Source organism: Sturnus vulgaris, chromosome Z (assembly GCF_052056855.1).
Source record: "Sturnus vulgaris isolate bStuVul1 chromosome Z, bStuVul1.hap1, whole genome shotgun sequence".
Taxonomy (NCBI): domain Eukaryota; kingdom Metazoa; phylum Chordata; class Aves; order Passeriformes; family Sturnidae; genus Sturnus; species Sturnus vulgaris.
Window position 1 is genome coordinate 78,779,657 of NC_142283.1, and position 22,395 is coordinate 78,802,051.

Below are 22,395 nucleotides of genomic sequence, written 5' to 3' on the forward strand. Positions count from 1 at the left end.
CAAGCCTCTTGGTATTCAGTGGTTCAGATTGCACTGATGTTTTTCCTTCCTTATCTCTTATAGGGAAAAGTCATTGGAGATGCAAAACTGCTTATGAGTTGTGGTTGCAGAAAAGGGAAAAATTCTCAAGTGAAAGACTCAGATCAGGTCAGTCAATATGTACCTTAACTGGTGAAATCTAAGAATGTCTTAATGTCTGGTGGATTTTATCCGTATGTTGTGGCATATCAGAGTTCCTGGACACAAACAGAGTCCTTGGCATGATTGACAATGGTACAACATTAATGTTTTTGTGTTTGTTGTTTGTAAAAAACCCTCAAGCAAGATCGGGGATTCATTGCACTAGGAGATGTTAATGCCTTAGCCTAGCTTATTCCCATCTGGTTTATTTATTCATGAATTCTGTTTCTTTATAAAATCTACTCCAGGCAATGCCTTTCTTAAAGAATATTGCATTTCCTTGCTGGCTAAATGCATGCAACCTTTGGTCTCCTACTGTAGCTGCCTGGATGGGTGGTAGTTCATTGCTTGCTTTTGTTCTGAAGTGACACCATCACAAGGACATTCTTTATTGGGGTTCCTCATGACAGACATGTAAAAACTTGTTCACAAACTGATGGCCAGGTTTTAGTATTCATTACTTGGGATGAATGGTCCCTTATTCTAAAATTTGTCAAATTGTCATTGGTGGGATTGCTGGTAGGGTTCAGTAATTGCAAGTGAGGTGAGCTGTGCTTGGAATAACATCCAGCTGGTGGTCTCTTCCTTCCCCTGCCACTTGGCACTTATTCAGACTAGCCAGGTTCATCCCTGACAATTTATTTTAGTTCTTATGTGCTCCTCTCTTTGTAGCTAAAGAGAAGTTTGAATCTAGACATCATTCTTTCCAAACAAAATTTGATTTGAGCTAAAACATTCTATAAAATCAGGTCACCCAGTGTTAAATGTGGCATAGTGAAGCAGCTGGTCTCAATTACCCAATAACTTCGCTCTCTAATGTACCTGTGACTGGGTTTAGACCTGAGGCAGATTCAAAATGTGTCCATGATGCTCCAGAAATTCCTGATAGTTTCCTGAAGAGAAAAGAGATGCATTCTCAGGGGAAAAAAAAATGTTTTTCACCTTCAACATGCATCTTCATCAACTTTAATTAATAACATCTCTAAGCCTTGTTTTGTTAATGTTTGAGATCTGAGAACAGATCCATCTTATCTATAAAAACCTGTCCATGCATCCACATACCTATTCTGCAGTATTCTCTGTTGTGAGGAATGTTGGTCACACTTACAAATTCTTTCTGGAATTGAGTCTTTCATTGATTTTCTTTGTTTTGCTTGGGTGCTTTTATTAGAATTTTCAAATTAACAGATTAATTGTCATGAGCTATATTGTCAGTTTATCATCAAGACAAGGATTCATATTGCTTTTCTTTAAAAGGCTAGCTTCCCATTCTCTCAAATGCAAGGCTAATATTCTCATTTTGAGATTCTAACACGTCAGGGGAAAATTAATTTAGAAATAAACACTCTTACTAATCTTAGTCTTTTGTATTTTGATGTACTCTGATTGAATCACGTTTAGTTTACAGGGTGACCAGAACACTGTTAAAGCACTGGTAGCATAGATTAGAAATAAAGTTGGATGGCTAGAGGTTTTAAAAAGCCCTATCTCTAACAAACCCTGAGTAGTAGCCCTCAAACTCACAAATGGCAATATTTCAATTAGAGTGTAGGCAACAGTTCCTGGAGGAGAAAAAAGATCCCATTCTCTTTGATTTTTTTTCTGGAACAGTGATAAAGTATTTTTTGCATTCAGTTACTTCCTGAAATCTAATTTTTGATGGCTGATGATGTGTTGACCATATCAGTACCTCTTTTTTTGCTGTATCAACATAAACTATTGGTCAAGTGCTTGCTTCAGAGGCTGTAAAGCTCATTTGTCATGCCCCTGGCAGGGTCCTGTCTATATTTCAGGGGATAGGAGGTAGATGGGGAGGAAACTAGTACAGGAGGGTGGGTGGCAGTGTGGAACATTTGTGTGTGAATGCAGGACCTCAGCTCAGCTTATAAATTATCCCCTGGGCCTTGTAGATAAACACAGACTTCTATGGTGACATGGGCTGGGAAAGGCAAACACTTGCCAATGATTGTAGGCTAATCCTCCAGGACACTAATTGCCAGAAGACCAAGGAAGCATTATTTTAGGAACAGCTTGTTTCACTTTGTGAAGGGGAAAAACAGTGCACTGGATTTAGTTTTGTCTGCAGAGCTCTACCCCTGCCTCCTGCACCCTGTCTCAGGTTTTACAGATTTACCTTCATTATTGTCCTTTTATTTTTTTCCCTACCTTGCTTTGTGTTTCACTCTGGCGCCTCTGTAAAGTTTTGTGAAAATACAACTTAGTTTTCATTTGCATGAATATATGCATAAATAGGTATGTGGTTTTTATGCCATTAGCTGTGTAAAGGTTTGGTTTTAAAATCACCAACTACTTTTCAGCTGAAATTTTTGTGAAAGATGATTGCTTTGCAAGGAGTTTATTTTTCTTTCATTCCTTCAAGTCAATTTGGAAACTGCAAAAAATCCTAAACACAATGCCCCACTAGGAAAATCCCCAGCTTAACCAAATCATAATCTCATTGGCAAGGATTTAATTTACCAGCATTTCTTACTTCAGCCTGGAGGAGACTGAGAGGAGACCTCATTGCACTTACAACTTCCTTATGAGGGGAAGAGGAGGGACAGACACTTGAGGAAACAGCATGGAATGGAATCAGAGGAGGTTTAAGTTGGGTATCAGGGAAAGGTTCTTCCCCCAGAGGGTTCAGGCACTGCCCAGGGAATTCCCCAGGGAATGGGCACGGCCCCGAGGCTGCCAGAGCTCCAGGAGAGTTTGGACACTGCTCCCAGGGATGCACAGGGTGGGATTGCTGGGGTGTCTGTGCAGGGACAAGAGTTGGACTGAATGATCCTAGTGGATCCCTTCCAGCTCAGAATATTCTGTGATTCTCCAAGGTGCCTCTAGAAGCAGAGGAACTTCCTTGACCTGAGCCCTGCTTCCCTAAAGCTGGCAGTCAAAGACACCAACTCTGTGCATGGTATTTTCCATGGTGCAGGTCACCAGTGTGTAAAGTCTGGACCTGTCAAGTGCAGAAGTCCAAACAGGCGTACATGGGGCTGGGATTTCACAGCAGGCACAAGGAACACGACCCTCCTGTTGGCTTTGCACCAGACCAGGAGAGGGACTGGTGGGTGGTCTGTGTTCTGTGGCCTCCCAGTCCAAATCAAACCTTTCATGATGATGTGGAAGGGTAAACAGTGCAATATAAGTCCCTCAAAAGCTTTGAAAACCTGGAAGGGAATAGAGCTGAGAGCACTGAAGAACGAGAGTGGCATCCCCTGTGGACGGTCTCAAGGAAGGTTTGGGTCAGTGATGGCTGAGGGGAGTCCCCAGATAAGCCCACCGCTTGCCAGCAAGGCTTCCATGTCCTTGTCTGCCTTTGGCTCCATTGCTGCTTGTTTGTGTGCTTTGTGGGAGTAAAATTTATCCATGCTCTGAGGCCCAGAACCAAGTCTCTGCACCACAAGCATCCTTCTGTAATTGTAAGGTTCATATATGCCCTTCAGAGTGCTTATTAGATTCCCATTAGTTGATGCTTGCCCATAATGTTATAAAGTTATAATGTTGCTTATTATTTGAGGTGCATTGTTGTTGAAGAATGACAATCCTGGACTAGGATTTCCTTGTGCCAAGTAGCATAGTAACACAAAGAAGGAAAGATGTTTCCCAGGGAGCAATTTCATTTGTGTGCTTTCTGAGGAAAACAAAAATGTAATTTAAGAACAGGAGGGAAATGTGTGGGTGGGCATATTAGAGTTATGCATAAGGTTAAGAGCCAGAAGTAGCAGAGTGCTCCATATCCTCAGCACGTGCAGTTCTGCCTTCTGAGGGTTTAGTTTTATTTGCTTTCCATTTCTTCTCCCAAAAAGTGGCTGATTAATCAGTATTTAAGTGCTCTTATCCTTTGATTTGCAGTTGTTGTAGGGGTTTTTATTTCCTTTTTTTTTCCCTCTTTACTTAACTTTTCTGGTGGTTCCTGTGAGATCAAGTGTTAGTGAGAAGTCAAATGCCCTTTTCCTTCCATGTGTTTGGTCTTGGTTTTAATATGACAAACGTATGCCTCCTCTGGAAATGGTATCCATGCTGCAGAGTAATTATTTAGTGAATGGTGGATCCAGTTCATGTTGGCAAGGATCAGATTAATCATTATTAATCATGACCCCTCCGACAGTAACCTCATCCTTTGCCTAAGTGCTGCTCTTTATTAAGAAGTAAAAGCTATTAGAGAATGGCTGAGCCACTGCTTTCATTGCACCAGCACAGGGCTCAGGACTTCTGGCAGGAGGCAGAGGAACTCAGTTCAAAGCTAAAAATAGATGCACATGGCCCATGTTCCAGAAATGAAATAGGCAGCTTCCCCTGTGGGCTGCTTCAGCCTCATCTGAGTGTCCTCCTTTCCCCTGAAGCCTCATGAGATTTTGACTCTTTCCAAAGGTTGAACTCAGTGTTAGGGATTAAATAATCTCTCTCAGACCTTTTTTTGTTTGTCTGCTAATTTGTTTTTCTTTTCAAACTGAAGTAGATTCCAGTATAATCTAATTCATATGCAGTCTTTGCCAGGGTAGCATTTTAAATCCGTTTTAAGATCCTGGTTGCAGCAGGATTCAACAGCTGGTGAGACTAACCAGGAACATAGCTCCCTGAGACTTCAGTTGCACCAAGCAGAGCCTAAATCAATCACCCTTTTTGAGGATTTATGGATTCCTTGAAAAAAACACTGCACTGTTGAGGTGAGGCATGCAGTGATGTTCGTCTCGTGCAAAACAGTTGTGAGAAGTCAAACTTTTCTCTCCAAGTCACTGGGGTTTGCAGACTTATATACATATATGTGCCAGAACAGAGCTTTCTGTCACCAGAGATCTGCTGAGAGTGAACAGTAGTTTAATTCATAATTTTTCTTGTTTCCTTAGCAGTTACAGGTTCTTTTAAAAAAGGTTAGGCAGTGCTATCCATTGATGTTGTCATTGTTTTAGCAAAAGCACAATGACTTAAGTACTGGACTGAAACCAATCTCCACAACCTTCCCACCCCACAAAGTCCACCTTAATTACTTTTTAAAATGTTTTCACTGACTGTGTAGAATTCCAGGACACAATCCTTTAGGACAGAAAAGGAAAGAAAAACATCTTTTGTATCCATCTAGCTCTTCATTACCTGGCTGGTAGCAGTAGAAAATTTGAGCAAACCTGCCACACTATTTTGATCTTTGCCAAAGTTGTTGTGGGAATAGCACTGTTTAATAGTTCAAGGAATTTATAGAATAATAAAACTAACAACAAAGATGAAGAGACCAACACAAATTGTCTGGTAAACTGCTGTCAAATTTTACATGCTCAGGGCTACTGATAATTTCCCATCTCAAAAAAAACAGGGTGGGAGTTTGTAAGGGAGGAGGGTGAAAAGTGTATAAATAAACCCACTCTTTAAATAGCTAACTGGCCTGGGCTGAATTGTGTCAGAGCTAAGTTCCTTTGGCAGCCAGCACTGTTCTATCTGCCCAGGGTGTAGCAGAGGACTGAGACCAAATTTCGGAGAATCTGCCTTAGCCTGGCTGGCTCTCCCTTGCATTCTTCCACTTGTTAGCATGAAATGCAGTGAGGCATGAAATGAAGGAGTGCAAAGGCTCCTGTAGTTCATCTGAGCAAATCTGGATCACACCCCCTCAGTTAATATTTCTCTCTGCTAAAAGAAATAAGAGCAATAAAGATAAGTGAAGGCATTGGCTAACTTGGAATTTCATGGGTGGAATAAAGCAGGAATAGAGAATTGTAGGGTGAAGGTATATTGTCCAGCATCTCCTGTGCCCACATTTATGGCAGAATTTGAATCTCTGTTTGAAAAGAATCATTGGATTCTGCACAGGTTATAAAAACCTAAAACAAGAAATAAAATTCATGGAGAGAAGCTGTTAAATGTCTGAGGTATCTGGGCAGTAAAGGGCTCTTAAAAATACTTTGCTGGTTTAATAAAGTGGGGTAGAAGATCATACAAAGAACTTGGAACTGTAAGAAAGTGTTCCAGTTGTTGAGAACTTACAGAAGTGTTATATATAGCACCACTGATAAACACATCCCTTTTGGCTCTAGTGCCTATTAAAAGCAATCCTTATACCTCTGTCATTATGCTTATCTAACCAATTAAATTTTTAATGTTCAAAATACTTATGTAATACTTGTGCATCTTGTTCTTCCTGCCACATCAGAGTGTTTCACCCTTCCATGATACAGGTGTTGTACTTATCCAAATGGATCACCTTTGCTTATCCATTCACTTGCTGGTGGTGCTCTAAAGGGAAAGAAATTTCACTTGGTGAACCAAAATGCTGCAGAAAATTTAATCTCAAAAATGTTTTATAAAAGCTGGAATCTTCTCAGTGGGATCTGACTGGGGACAAGAGGTGTTTGAACAACAGATACCCCAGATGTCTTTTCTCAGGACCTCCCAGTTTCATACAGCAGTTGTGTCCAGGTCTGGATCTCCAGCATCTGCATTCTTGGTGGCTGGGAATTTTTTTTTTAGTTTCATTCATCTGTTGGGAGGAATTGAAGCAGTTGTGAAGTAGAAGCTGGGTGGATTAGTCCCCATTCTTTTGATCTATGTAAGTTTTGGAATGATAATATTATGAAAGAAATTTCCTAAATGTAAACCTCTGAACAAAATAGATTGAGGTTATGGGTGTTCTCTGCAAGTTCAGCTGTAGTAGGTTTGTCTTGCAGTGGGTTACGCCTCCCTTCACACAATGCCATTTGTAAGCTGACATTTCTGATGACCTTTTATAATCACCTATTTCCTTTTCTCACTCATTTTATGAATAGTCTTGTACTCACTTCAAGAGTTTTCTACCTTGTGGTCTCCTCTTACTGTTCATATTAATTTCAGAGTGGGTTGGGCTTCCTGTAAAATGTAGCACAGTGCAGACTAAAGTTCAATAGAACCTTTCCTTTCTACAGGAAAAGGGAGACCAAAAAACTCAGAGTGTCCTTTCTTTTTGTTGCAGCAAAGGCTTCAGAAGTGTAGTCAGCAAACTGCCTTTTTTCTTTTTCTTTTGAGGCACTTCTGAATGTGTGCATTAACACAGTGCCCTGCCCCTGTTCAAGACGTAAAGACTGGGGCTCTGACCTTTTCTAGTGAGTGATGATCCCATGGCACTTTCCCTCCTGAGTTGGAGCTGGTGATGATGTTTTGTCCAGGCTCTCATTCAGGATATGCTTTCTGCCAACTTTACTTGACCCTCTGCCATCAGTGGGACCCATAATTCTTGACTTCCTGCCCTAAATTGCTGTGTACTGCCACCTTGCATTGATGGGTCCTTTGTTCCACCTGGGAGGTAGGTTCATTTTGGTGCTGGATGGAGGGAAGCCATACTGTTTTAAAAGCAATTTGAGAGCCCTCTGAATGAAAAGTGTTGCTCACATGAAAAATATTATTGTTATCAATTGTCATCCCCAGCCTCAAATACTGAATTTGAAAGCGTCATTTATACTCCTCAAAGGCAAACATGCAGCAGTGTGTTAAAAGAGAGCAAAAGCAGCTGAAGAAAATGCAGTGTTGTGGAACTTAGGCTTTGAAATCCCAGGGAGAATTAATAACTATTTTGTTGTTTTCACTGATCTGTCTGCATGGTTGGGAAGGGAAAGAGTGATCCCATGCCCTCTGCCTTAGCAGATTACCTGATGTGAGGAGACTTACAACAACATGCAGATGGATGAGGAAAAAGCCTGGGTGTAGGTTTGGATTGTCCATTTGATAATGATATAGAAAGGACCATTTTCCCCATTATTCTCTGATATTCTGGCTGCCTCTCATGGAATCACAGAATATTAGAAAGTTAAGGGGTTGGAATGGACCTTAGAGACCATCTAGTCCCAGTCCCTCCCTGCCATGGGCAGGGACACCTCCCACCAGACCAGGTTGCTCGAGGCCATCTCCAACGTGGCTTTGAGAACTGCCAGGGCTGGGGCATCCACAGCCTCCCTGGGCAACCTGTGCCAGTGTCTCACCATCCTCACAATAATAAAAAAAAAATTCTTACTGACATCTAACCTAAATTTCTCCTTTTACCTTGTACCCTTTACTCCTAGTCCTATCACTGCAGTTCCTGATGAAGAGCCCCTGTCCAGCCTCCCCTCTGGGCCTCCCTCATACTCTGGAATGTTGCTGTGAGGTCTCCACACAACTTTCTCTTCTCCCGAAGAGAACAGCCCCAGCTCTGCTGCCTTTCCCTCTCTGTCCTGCTCCCATTTCCCCTTTAGCAGATGCCAGCATGTGAAGACACCACGGCAGGGTCAGCCTCAGTCAGCCACCTCTTAGGTGACAGATGCCACGGGAATGCAGATCCCATCTCCTCTGAGGTTCCTGCAAACTGACGGGGGCCTGCTCAGAGCTGTGAGGTGCAAGGGAGGTGCAAAGGCTTTGTGGAGGGTGGCAGATGGAGAGCAGGACCCTCCTTGTTGGTTGGAGTGTCGTGCTGGGAGCTTTGTGGAGCACTTCACGCCTCTCTCAGTCAGCATGGGTGCAAAATGCAACCCAAGCAGAATGGTGGCAGGTTGCACCCTCCTTTTGCTGACATTGTACCACAGTCAATGTCAAGACGATGAAATTCAGGTCCTGTATTTCAGCAGGTCATCTATCTGGAATTGTACCCAATATGTTTGCTCTGCATTCAGCAAATATTTGGTTCTGACACTGGTTATACATGTAAAGTGTATTCAGTTAAATTCTCCATCAGCTTGGGCTCTTGAGGAGCTTGTTCTGCTGTTGGATTGACCATGGTGACAGGAACATTCTGCATTGCTCCATCCAAATAGGCCTTTGTTCCTGGGTCTTTTTATTCCCTACTATATCCCACTTCCTGGGCTTCTTATTCTTGCACACGAGTCTGGTTTGGTAAGTGAGAGTAGATACATGTGTACCTTGGGTTTAAAGTCTCCTTATATAGGCCAAATCAGTTTTTAAAACATTGCTTCCTGGAAACCACTCAGAAAGCTCTGTCAAATAGAACTATAACCAAAGTGGACTTTGTAGAAGAATAATAAAAAAAAAGTCCCTCGTGCAGGGAAGAAGTCATTCAAGCTGTAGTTTGAAAGTCTTTAAAGCAGGTGGAAAAATAAGAGGTTCAGTACCTATGGAGTCAGCTCACCCTTCAGAGATGCTCAGTCTGTCACAGTTTTCCCACTCAACCAATCGTGATTTAATTCCTGCAAAGCCTCATCTCTCTTATAAAGAAAGCAGTGAAAGCAGCACCGATATCCTTCATGTTAAAGTGGGGAATACCTGGATATTGGCATGGGGTAGGGATTGCCTGAGGTAGGTTAACTCTAGCTTGGAATATAGTACAGCTCCTACAAGCCTCATGACAGAGGGATGTTTTATTCTTTTTCTTTTCATGTTGTATCTTAAAAAGAAACAGACAAAATTGTGATCTAAAGTAGCTGGAAAAGAAAAAAAAAAAACAAAACCAACCCAAAAAGCCATATGATTTGCTGCAGGAATAAATCCCCTTGGTAACTGGTCTCAGCCTGGAGAATATATTCACAGCTGGGTTATAAACCCTCAGAACCAGCCAACATAACCTTAACTAACACAACATTACTAAGGCACTGCTGTAATAGGATCATTCTGCTATGGCTCCTGGGCATGTTTTAAGTGTCATCAATTTAGTCTACAACTGGAGGCTGTTAAGTGCAAAACCATTTTAGCAACTGCATCTTACATGCAGGAATGATTGAATATTAATGGCTTTTCTTTTGTTGAGGAAAAACACAGAGAGGAAAGTGAAAATCCACAGGAAACCTCACTGTCTGTCCTCGAGTAGTGAAGTTCATTTTTGGAAGACAGCAGGATCAATCTAGCAGCTGAGTATTGGAGTAGGAGGCCAGGAAATTGACTCTCATTCTCCAGCACTGATCTGCTGTACAAACTCAGCCAAGTTATTTCACCTTAGTTTTCCTTCTCAGCCTTATCTCTCCAAGGAGTTGAGTTATTTGACAGGGTAGTTATTTCAATCCCTTTTTGGGACGAGTTAGACTCCACCTGCAGAACACTGAGAGCAAACAAGAAGAAGCTGTGAGGGATGTGGCCCAGTGTTTTGTCCCAGCAAAGATGCCCATCTTGGCTATTTTGGTAGCAGATGTTAAGCACTTTAAAAAGAGCTCAAAATGTTTTGCAACTGAGTGGGAAATGTGTTTGCCTCACCTCAAAGCTGGGGTCAGAATAGATGATAAAATTAACTTTGCCAACCCTATGTGCTCCTCAGTACTCAGTGAGCTGCTCCATCTTTTACCACATCGTGTGTTGGTCAGGGGAAAACAAAAGTTTCCATTTGGATATGGATACTTGTGCTGTCTATAGTGTTGTGGGACAAGACTTGTATGAGTATCCTGAGGCTGCCTGAATATCTTTGTGAACAAGATGACAAGGGGGTGGTAACCACTTTCCACAAACTTTGCATTACCTGGCACTGCAAGGTCGGAGCTCTTGCAGGATTTTTGCAGGCCACTCCTGTGGCTGGACTTTAGATGACCAGCTTGTCAAGGCACCCATGTCTCTCAACCTGCACTGACACTGTTGGGAATGGAGGCTCTGAGTTGGACACTGGCTAACCTCATAAGGAAGTTAATTGAAATCTCTCTCTCAACACCCTCCCAGCAGGCCAGTGGCTGTGCTTAGAAAACAAGGGAATGAATGAATATCACAATACCTGATGCAAAAGCTTTTATGTTCTCTTTTTATCATTATCAAATCATGAAGAGGCGAAGGTGAAGAAACTCTCAAGCTGCATTTTCAAGAAGTTGTTAGGATGAAGACAGGGCATTTCAAAATCAATACTGGAGTTTGCGATGCAAAGAGCAAAAGGGAGAGTCATTATAAGCTGCTTTACTTCTCATCTCTAATTCCCCATATTCATAACTTAAGCCCTGTCATTTGGATTTATCCTCTGTGGCCTGCAGTGACACCAGGAAAAGTCCTTCTTTTGAATTCTGTGGCAAGAAAAAAAAAAACAAAACTAGCAACACTGCAGGGTAGGATCATATCCCCCCAGAAGTTTAGGGCTTAAGTGTTTCATGTTGGGCACTAGATTTTGCCATCTTCTGCCCCTCCCGATGGTCCCCTTCCTCCTTCCTCTACTGTTATACATCAATCATCCTCTTTCCTAGAGGCTAGGATACAAACAGTGTAATCCCAGGGAGGAGGGATACTGATACAGCCAATCCTGCACATGGCTGTTGCCCTGTCCTTGGAGATGCCATCGCTAAATCTAATGACAGGATTTTGCTGATGGGAGTGTTTCAGCTGGGCTGGAGAAAGCAATAGGGGCAAGTAATCTAAGAACCCAGCTTTGCAATTGCTGGGAGATCTGTTCTATCTCCACCCACTTCTCTTTTTTAAGTGGCTTTCTAAGCTTCTCTTTCCTTTATTGCTTCTTAGTTTGTGTTATCTTGGCACTTATAGCATCATAAACATTTTCCTCACTGGTAATATTTTTAATTATGACCTTGAAATGAACCTTAGATCTGACTCAGCCAACCCAACTGAACAATTCATAACACATAAAGGTTTGGTGAATTAAGTAATTATTTTCAAATAATTAAAATTTTCTGTATAGGTTGTTGTTTGGATAAAATACCACAACCTCAAATGCTTTTCTGTTCAGAGATCTTCAGAAGGGGTGCTGGGGTTTGTTGGGGTTTTCTTTGGTTTGGAACTCAGAAATGTGTTTAGAGGAGGTGATGTTACTCACTTCTGGAAAAATCCCAGCATGTATATTCAGGAAAAGCTGCTGAACCATGGTTGACTTCTGCAAAGTCCAGGCAGGCAGTGACAGGTTGTTCCAGCAGCACAGTCTTCCTGCTCCTTTGTTTCTTGAACCAGACTCGAGATCACATTATATTCTGCTGGCAAATTTGGGAACGGCCTCTGGTGGGAGCCCAGCACTCTGTCTCATCTGTTAAGCCTTTAATAAACCCCACTATTACTTTTTCTAACTCCCCTCTGGACTTTGAATTACACTGCAGTGAACATAACACACGTGAGTAAGAGCTTAAGGTCTTTCTCACTTGGGTGGTCCCATTAAAAAGACCAGGTTTGCTGTCTTGGCTCCAGAGCCATTCCAAACACCACTGCTGTTTTTCTTCCCCCAGCATTTCTTTCACCTACCTTTTTTTTCTTTTTCTTCTTCTTCTTTTTTTTTTTTTTTTTTTTCCCATGCCAAATCTATTAATATGTGTTTTAACCAGTTAACTTCAGAACCAAAACATTAACTGCATAAGAGGCAGGTTTATAAAATATGTATTGGAGCAGGGAATATAAAATGCCCTCAATTTTGTAGCAGAAAAAAAAAAAAGTATAAAGTGCTGAGTGAAAATTGAGAAGAACCCAACTTAAATCTTTGAAAATCACTGCCAGTTCCTATGTGCTGTATTTATTTTGACTTGGAAGGCTCAATCCAGTCCAGATGAGGTCATTTGGTTGAGAGCACACGTGTCTGTGCAGAGCCAGGAGGCAGGGAAGCCTGCAGGATGCTCCAAGGCGTGGAGCTGCCAGGGTGCAGTGGTGGGAGCAGGGAGGGCAGACCATCTGTGTGTTGATCCTGGCATCAGAGCAGGACTCTGGGATGGAGGTGTTGTAATGTTGGAGGTGATTTCTGTTTAAGGCAGGCGGGACAGTGTAGCTTTTGTGTCCTCAGCTGTTTGCTGGATGGTGTAAGTAGAGGCAAATCTTGACATGCTCTAATAACCTGGGGACAGGGGAGTATATTTAGGTAGGGGTGTCTTTGGTTACTTGTTCATACGACTTCATGCAGCAGAGAGCCTGTTATTTGCCCAGCTCTATCTTCGAGCTTGTCATGTTTAACCCTTGCCCTCTCAGCACTTGATACTTGCTCAGCACCATTTTACTTTCTCTTCCTTCTGCCCCAACTTCTTTCCTCTCACCAGCCAAGATCAGTCTCTGGGCCCTTTGTGTCTAAGAAATGACACTTTTTTCTCTTGGAGGTCCATCTCTGCTGCTCAGGGCTCCATCCCAGCAGGCAGGGAATGTCCTGTGTCCCTCACAAGAAGCCTTGTCTGTCCTGCTGCCCCTCTCCCCACCTCCCTGCCAGCAGCCTGTTTGCCAACACTTTGCACGAGGAAGCTGCCTCTATAAAAATAAACCGTGCTGAAATCTGAGAGAGAAACCACGCCAACCTCACACTTCATTATTGGTAATGTCAGCCTATTTGATTTCCATTTGCAAACAGTAGCCTGCATATGTTCCTCACCATGTACCTGATCTCCCTGTGCCTTATTCTGTGAAAATTCGGGTTCCCCATGCATGTTGCTAAGTCTGCTTTGTGGTTTGCTTGCTCTGGGCCACAGACACCCCTGCTTCACAATTAAAGTGTGGAAAAAGCCTGTTAAGTCACTGATTTAATTGCCTGGTTACTCAGGACTAACACAAGGTTGCCATCTGCAACAGTCTTGAGCCTCTTCTCCCACCTCCTCTACCTTTATAAGATTTTACTCCTCACAGCTGGCTTTTATTGCTGATTTACAGCAGAAAAAGCCAGCGGAGACAGACCTGTATTTCCTGTTTTTAACCCCAATGTGCACTGCCATATGGGCATTGCTTGGGGAGGGCTGGACATGCAGACAATGCTCTCCCACACCTCCAACCTGGGTCTGCCTGGGTTGAGGACTCAGGATGAAACTCAGTTTTCCAGGAAAGGTCTCTATTAAAAAACAGCAGAAAAAAAAGGAAAATGGTGAAGAGGGAGAAGTAAGACAAACCAAGTTTTACATCAGTAGGGTAAACACTGCATTGCTGTCCTCAAAACCCCAAACCCTGAGTTGCAGGTCCATGTCTCCATTTCACGTAGAGATGAGCTCTCAGATGGGTCCTACAAGTGCTGGCAGCAACAAGGGGCCCCCAGGAGGGTTCAGGGAGGGGGGGATGTACCCAGAGCTTGAGGAGGAGCTGCCTGTATTGACTTTCACTCGATTTACTGGAGCAATTGAGTTTGTCAGTGAAATGTGAGAGGGGCTCAATCAGCTGTCACACTGAGACACTCCTGTCACTACTGTCAATAGCTTCGAGTTTCTGATCCTTTCTCAGATTAGCTCTGTGCCAGAACATCAAATGAAAAGCTGTTTGGGGCATGGGGAGGGGAGAAACTCTAAGCAGTTATCTAGGAATCAGTTTACAGACTTCAAAGCACTGCCAGGTTTATTCTGATGGCCTATAGCAATGTGCTGGGACCCTTAATGCATTTGGAGTGTAATGTAGACTCTCCTCTTCAGCCCCATGTTCACTCATGGACTGGAAGGCAGGAATGGAAGAAAAAGGAAGGCATCTCTCCCAGTGAACCCAAAGGGCATGCAAATGGCCTGCCTCCTCTGGAAGAACTGCTCTTTAGGTTGATGGAATAAGTTGCTTTTCTTACCTTTCATCCTGAAAGACACCTGTGTGTTTCCCTTGGCACTAAATGGAGACTTTTCTGGTAGAGCTGGGGTATGTAAAGGCATCACCCCCAACAATAGGACAGGAGTGGAAATAAGTGGGACAGGTTTGCCATGAAGAAAAGAATGAAGGGAAAGCAAAGGAGGTTTAGCTAGTCCATCTGAGCAGTTTTCAGCAGTGTTGAGCCTTGAGTGTGTGCCTTTCTTTTTCTATACCATGGAAAAGCTTTGTAGTCCATGAAGTTCTTCCAAGACCTTTTCATTGAAGTTTCACTGGCTGGATCTGAGACAGCCTTTATTGAAAATCTTTCCATCATGAGATAAGTCAATATCAATGAACGAATGAATGAATATGTCTCTTTTTGTAGGAAGAATAGGCCATCAGGAGACTTCTTCTTAAAAAAAAATACTTCAAGGATTCAAGAACTCTCTTTTCTCTGTTCACACTAAAACAGCTTATGGCAAGGTGAACTCACCCATTTGCACAGAAGCCAAGAGGGTAACATTAATCCTATTAGAAAAATAATCTACCACCAAAAAATAATAATAGTAGGGGTGGAGAAGGAATCTTTTTTAGGCCAATTCGCTGAGTAATTCCTGTGAATTTAGTCTTTTCTTCTTAGGGTTGCAGTGTTAGACATTTTGCTATCAATACATGAATTATAAAGATTACTATTTTCCTTCCACATTCCTAAAGAGATTAAAGAAGAGAAAAGCTGCGTTCTAAAATTATTGATAGGGGAATTTGTCTTTTAGAGAATTATGTTAGTTTTTGATAAATGTTGTCTCAGAGTGAGGCAGTGTCCATAGAGAAGGTTATCTATATACAGCAGCACCAATCTAGATTTTTTCCTTGAATGCAATTTTAAAAATTCCATTTTTCTCCCCCTTGTTATTCAAATCCATTAGCAGGTTACTTTTGATTTCAAAGCATCAAAAAATTTCATCTGTTCCTCATTCACAATTACCACTATCCTTCCCAAGCAGAAACTGCAACTACATTTCACTTCTTAATGTTTAAGCAGTTCTCTGTCCAGAGCAAGACCTTCTCTCCTCCTTAAAAAAAAAAAACCTCAAAACCAGCCCAGTGCAGAGCATGATCTTCAATACCAGAGGGAACCCTGCTTCATTCTCTTGGTTTCATGAATGTGAAAAGGCCATGGAGAAGTATGGGAAAGGCATTAGAAAGGAGAAAAAATAAACCCTCACCACATTCTCCTTATAGAGTATTTCAAAACGAAGGCTGGATACATACCTTTCCTTGACCTTTTCCTTAGATTAGTGCTATAGGCAGCTGTTGTGCTTGTATTACACATTCCAGTGCAGGGACTGAATCTCCAACAAGGTAGAGGGGGGGTTGTGTGTATGTGTGTGTGTGTACACACGTGTGTGTGTGCTTGTTACTCAACCTGTTAGCCAAAGGTCTTCCATGTTGGTTTTAGCTCTCTCTGTTTTTTTCAGTTTCCAAGGGAAGGTGTGGCTGTTTGTGCACTTTGTTTATGTTCACAGGGTGACAGGAAACCTAAGAGCTTTTAGTGAATTCAGATATACTCTGGAAGAGGTGTGAATCTCCAGCCATTTGGGTTTAAAAGCTTTCATTAAGTCTGAGAATTGAGGAAGAAAATAAACATCTCTCTGCTTTCTAGCAAAGGGATGAAAGGTTCTCAGCCTGTGGGCCCCCAGGATGGATGCCTACAAAGGGAGGAATTAGAAGAGAGATAAAAAAGGCTGGAATTTCGTGGGGAACAAAAAATCTTAGAACTGCTGCTCAGGTTCTATTTGGTCTTCATTTTAGCAAGTCCCCATTGAACAGTTGGCCTTGGTAAAGCCCCGATGGAGCAGAGCGAGCCCATCACGCACAGAACGGGCTCCATGGGAGGAGTGATGTCTCTAACAAAGGCACCAGGGCAGCTCTGATTGCATCCTCCCCCGCAGAAAGGGACACTGCCAGGGAGGATGAGCTCACCCCCTCCGTGCCTGACCTCCCTCGCCTGGCAAGCCAGATGGGTGATGGCCACCGTGGGCAGATGGGCTCGTGTCTGCTCCTGCCACCCAGGAGGGGTTTGGTGTCACCCAGCCAAGGTCTACCCAGTACAGCTGGCTGCCTCATGGGGTTATCATGCCGTCTAAAACCTTCTTCCCCTGCCTCTGCCCATCTCTGGGCTCCTTGGGGCAGGTACTTCCCTCAGATCGCGTGTTTGTGCAGTGCCTAATTGCAGATGCGAGGGTAATATAAATAATGAGGTTAAAAGTCACTCTTCTTGAGGGGAGGTGAAAAGGGAACGGAAACGGGGCTGCTACTCAGCTTCCCGGCTTTTCCTGGAGTCAAAAAGAGAGTGCAAAGGGTATTGCAGGATATGTCGGAGTATTTAGTCTTGAATCGTTTGCCATCCTGTTTTTATTCCCTTGCAGATGTATTTCAAAGAAAGTGTTTAGATGGAGCTGATGACCTCTCCTATAGCTGAGGCTGCCTGTCACTTCCTATGATAAGTCCCTCATTTGATTGTTTGGGCTGTGGCAACCCCCAGTGTTTGAGCTGAAGCCTCCTCTACTGCATGCCAGACTCACACGGAGCTCATTTCAGAGGAGGGGGATTTTCAGTGCACTGCTAAAACCATGCCAGCTTTTATCATTTGGGAAGAGGTTTCCTACTTTTTCATCTTTCCATCTTTAAAAAGCTCATTCCAGGTGTGCTGTGGCACACTAGTCCTTAAAAGTGAGGGTAAGCTATGAGATGAAGTTGTCCCACATGCTGGGCTCTACCCAGGGTACTGCCTCCGCTCCTCCCTAGCACAAAGTTTCCCCGAGAAGAAGAAGCAGTCCAGCTCTCCTTATCCTGGAGAAAAGAAGGATCAGGGCAGAGCTCATTGCTCTCCACCTGAAAGGAGGTGATAGTCAGGTGAGGGTCAGGTCCTTCTCCCAGGGAACAAGTGACAAGGCAAGAAGAAATGGCCTCAAGTTGCAACAAGAGAGGTTTAGGTCAGATATTAGAGAAAAAAAAAAAAATCACTGAAATCTTTGCCCTGCCCACGTTGGCTGCCCAGGGCTGTGGAGGGGTTCCCCATCCCTGGAGAGATTTAAAACCTGTGTAGATTTGGCACTTGAGGACATGGGTTAAGTGGTGGCCTTGCCAGTGCTGGATTAACAGTCAGACTCAATGACCTTAGAGATCTTTCCCAACCTAAATGATTCTATGACTCCCTCTGCCTAATGATCTGTGTCAGCATGAGCTGAAAATCCCAATCTTATTCATTCTATGATCATTCCAGCAACAGCAATATAATGGGAAAAAAAAAAAACAAAAACAAAACAAATTAGTAGAGGAGAGAGCAAGAGAGTTGCAATTTTAGGACATCAGAGGACTGGAAGACTTTGTATGTTGTACTTTTGGTAGACACAGTCACAGGTTGTAGTGATGTTCTTCCAAGAGTGTGTTTAGGTTTTCCCTTATGTTCTAGTGATGCAAAGTGATGATAAAGCATTGTTGTGGAAGAATTTTCTGGAAGATTAAGTTATCCATTTGTCTTGCTGGGTTTTTCTGTTTGTTTGTTGGTTTTTAATGTGTGTAGGATTACATGAAAGTTCTTGTGCTTTGTTCAGTACTCACACTCTACTGTTGATTCATTATCAACCAATTGCCAGAAGAGAAAGTCACAGCAATTCCAGAAATCATCAATGTCTGAACTGCAGTCTGAACATGGTCCTTACTCAGGTTTTGATGGCAGCCAGTGGTGTTGTCTCTGATTCCAATCCTATGTAAACACCATCTGGGTGTTACAGAAGTTACACTTAGTTGCTGGACATTACAAGTAAATAGTAATTTACTCAAAATATAAATTACTAATTCTATTTTTCGGTTCCTCCAAGTCTCCTGGCCTGTATTTCTCCAGACTTTGTACAGTGGCATCTCAGTTGAACAAGAGCCCTTTGTATTCTTCTGTAGCAATAATGAGGTTATTTGTTCCATACTCTTTTTCACTTTTCCTTATCTACTCAAGATGATGAGTCAAATTGTTTCCTGCTTAAATCTGGCCTTTGCTGTCCCACTGAAAATAATTTTGAACTCTATTTCTCTCCAGTCTTGCTGAGTCATCTTGGATCTTGGCTCCAAGTTCCTCATCTGATAAGTGGCAGTAGAGGAACTTCCTAATCTCAGAGACTGGTGCCAGGAGAAATCCATTAGCAATCATGATAAGAGATTCCAGTTATTCCAACAACTCAGGCCTTATAGCTATTGAAAATAAAGCTTGCATTGACACATCTATGTACGTAAATCATTTTCTCTATGACATTTAAGACTAAAAGTGAATGGACTTACGTTTTTCTCCTGAATGATGTAGTGGTCCAATGAGTGTTAGAATTTTCCTTCTCCAGTGTTTTACTTACTGCTGTGGAAAGGATGCTTACAGCAGAGCTTAAGTGAAGATGGTCTCTTGTACCCAAGAATCCATTTAGCTCTGTTCCCTATTGGAGATATGGACCTTTCTTCCTCTCTCAATTCCCTCCTTCTCTTCACCTCCACTGACAGTAGCAAATTTGCCTTTTGTACCCACCAACATTTAACCAGTAGTGAAAAAAGTGGTGGGACACAGTTTCCATTTGGTTTCCACACTTAATACATAGCAGTGAAAATCTTTCCATTCTTGCTCTGCCAAAGTTCCTGATTTTCCCTATTCATTTCAGTTTGCCCATGCATCAACATTTGAATATTTACATCCTACGTATGTTATCCACTTCTTAGCACTCAGCTGGATCCAGAGGTGGAAGAACATTGGTTTGCTTGGACTGAGTTTTTGTTTGGGACGTTCATAGCCAACTCCTGTGATTTTTAAGAATATTATGATATGAGGTGTACAGTGGTTTATACTTTTCTCCTCCCCACCTTTTTGGTTTTTTTTTAATTTTATTTTATTATTTCTGCATCAGTATCAATGAGTGATGAGGCTTAAATTGTAAAGTCTCTGAAATGCAGAATGCACATATAGAATCTAAATGCACAAATAGAATCTAATTTGCCTGAGTTTAATTCAGTTTTTAAGGAGCCTGATCCACAATTCTCAAACATTTTGAATTTAGCAGTATTAGCTACTCCGGTTATAATGCTGCTGGTAGTGGCTCACACGTAGTTATGATTTTTAATCCTGACTTATGTATGTTTCAGAAGCAAATAACTCTCACTTCCATGTCAGCAGCTGCAAGGACTTTCCTTTTAAAAGCGGAGTCCTCTTCCTAAATCTGAAATGCATACATTGACCCATTTCTCTGCTTCCTTTCAATATTCCCAAGACCAAATGTTTAAAAACAAAACTTTATTCTTAGTGGTTCTGATGACCCCACCTGATCTTTCATATTGCATACAAATAAGGGGTTTGCACCATGTAGCTGTCTTTTCCTACAGAAAATTACATTTTCTATTCTCACATTCTAAAATAGCTATTAAAAAAACCTGAACACCAGTCTCTAAGACACTATTTGAAGTAAAAATGACCTCAGATTTTAATTTTTTTTTCATCCAGTAGCTCCAAATGTATTTCTCTGGTTTGAAAATTGTGTAGACATTTGAATTGAGGTAAGGACAAAAGGGTCTTTCAATTTTCCTGCAGGATTCTGAAACAGTAGGAAGTACTGGAGTTGCATTTTAAAGATGTTATCTTCAGCAGCAAGGCTGACAAATCATCTCCTGATGCAGGCAAGGGGGACTGTAGAGATGCAATACATTGAAAATTGATGGGAAACCCGTTACATTTGTGAGAATTAGCAGCAGTTCATATGATTTCTGAAAAAAAAAAATAAAAAATCCCTGCCTGCTGAGCAGGCATCAGCCCCACCAAGGGCATCGAACAACCTCAAGCCAGGTGCTGACAAGAATTTCCTGATCTCCCTGTGACCCCCGTTGTGGGAGGTGAGCTGGTAAGAGGAATTAGCAGGGATGCAGGGGGAAGAGAAGATGGTTTGTTTATTTCTTCTTGCTTGGGAAATGTGTGTGGCTGTCAGGACCGATGTGTTTTTGTGACACTTGAGCTGCCTCTCCAGCACTGCTCCTTGTGGACTACATACTCATCTTTTATCAGGAGGATGCTGGGGTGGTGAGAGACATCCTATTCACGGAAAGTCAACTCAGCATTGCTACACAAGAATTTGGAGGGCTCAATTCCTTTTATTCCTCCGCTCTGAAGAACCCTTTGCCCAAATTTTCTTTTTTTTTTTTCTTTTTTTTTTTTTTTTTTTTTTTCCCTTTTCTAAAGACTGAGAAATGCCTCAGGAATGCACTTGCTCTCTCTCCTTTCCCAGACTGGCTCTCCCAGTGATGTATTAATTAGCTGGAGCACTGCACACTAACGAGCAACTGCAGGCTGATCTCGTTAAACATTAATGCTTAACTAGAAAAGCAAGAGCTGTTAAAGATACACCACTCAATGTCATCCATGTCCAAATGCAAAAGAAGTCAGCGGCTGAGCTGCTGGCACTTGTGTTTCCAGAGGCAATAAGAAGGGACAAGTGGCAAACTTCTCTTTTCCAGAGCCAGATGGGAGCACCTGGACCACAGAGGAGTTTCCTTGCTTCTCTGACTAACTTTTACACAGAATCCAGCCCTTTTCCAGGGAACATTTCTCTTTCAGGGAGTTAGATAGGCAATTTTTTTGTGCCCACGCTGCTTTTTCAGCCTTTTCCATACCTTGTTTTAGTGGTCAGGTCCTAAAACAAGCACAAGTCTGCTCCTTACCCATTATTTAACCACAAGCAAATGGTTCAGGCCCGTGTTTTCAAACATGAAAGTTTTATGTCAGGTAGTTTCACCTCAATGCAGTAATCCAAATTAGCAGTTATCTTCATTATTAGTGACTTTGCTGGATATTTTAAGCAACACCACTGGAAAATATTGACCTTATCACCACTTAGTTTCAGTTTACCCTTGGAGGAACTTGTTAGGGCAGGCCTTGATATCTTGAGACCTTGACTTTTCTCAGGGAATATATCTTGACTACCTCATGAGGAGCTTTCAGAGTGTTTATTTGTTCATTAACCAGTTGGAAATACTGCTGATGAAGTGGATCAAGGCTGAGCCTCCTGCCCAAGGAGCCCTGCTCTTCTCCAGGCATGTGCCATTACAGCCCAGCTGTGCACGAGTAGCTGCCATCAGTGGTTCTGCCCTTCCGTTTGCATAGGCAAAAATGGGATTTTTTTATGCACCGTCCTAGTGACTGCTACATGCAAATCAAACACAGTTTTTGCATGAGTGTCTACACTCAACTTACCATGGAGTTACCTGGCATAGCCAGAGTACAAGATATGTTTCAGGACCTGCAGCAGATGTAGCAGTCTCCTAACTTACTCTCTGCCTCCACCTTCTCTCCAGTATAATAACAAAGACACAGCAGCCAGTATTTTTCCTTACCGTACACCTCTTTGCATTATGCAATTTGATTGCAATTGATAATTCATTAATCATTTCTTATCGTAGTTAATATTTACCCAGCTCGCTACTGTGCAGCAAGGGTGATGGGAGGAGCAGGAGCAGGAAAGTGAAAGATACAATCAGGGAAACACAAACGTATGGGAACAAAAAGTCTTGAGAAACAGACTCTTTTCCCTTCCCTTCCCTTCCCTTCCCTTCCCTTCCCTTCCCTTCCCTTCCCAGTTCTAAAGGGTTCATCTCCATTTTCTCAAGACAAACCCTCCTTAGACATCATCATGGCAGCTGCAGCCGTATGGAAAAGGTTTTTTTGTGACTCTCCGAGAAATGCCTTTTCCCCCCTAAGGAAGTGAAAGGGTTACTGCAGCCCTGTTGGGATTTTGCTGTTGGAGAATTTTTTTTTTTTTCCAGTCTCCTAGCCTGATG

The 22,395-nt window shown here is 42.4% G+C and overlaps 1 protein-coding gene across 2 annotated transcripts in view; it reads left to right on the top strand.

Annotated features, from left to right (window-relative positions):
• The window catches only part of SETBP1 (SET binding protein 1), a 268,017-nt gene that overhangs the window by 51,534 nt on the left and 194,088 nt on the right, over positions 1-22,395 (top strand). The window contains exon 3 of one of the 2 annotated variants that reach the window (XM_014894851.2): positions 64-147. The exons of the other annotated variant lie outside the window; for it this stretch is intronic. Coding sequence (XP_014750337.2) covers positions 64-147 — 84 coding nt within the window. The remainder of the gene's footprint in view (positions 1-63; positions 148-22,395) is intronic. 2 annotated transcript variants of the gene reach the window in all.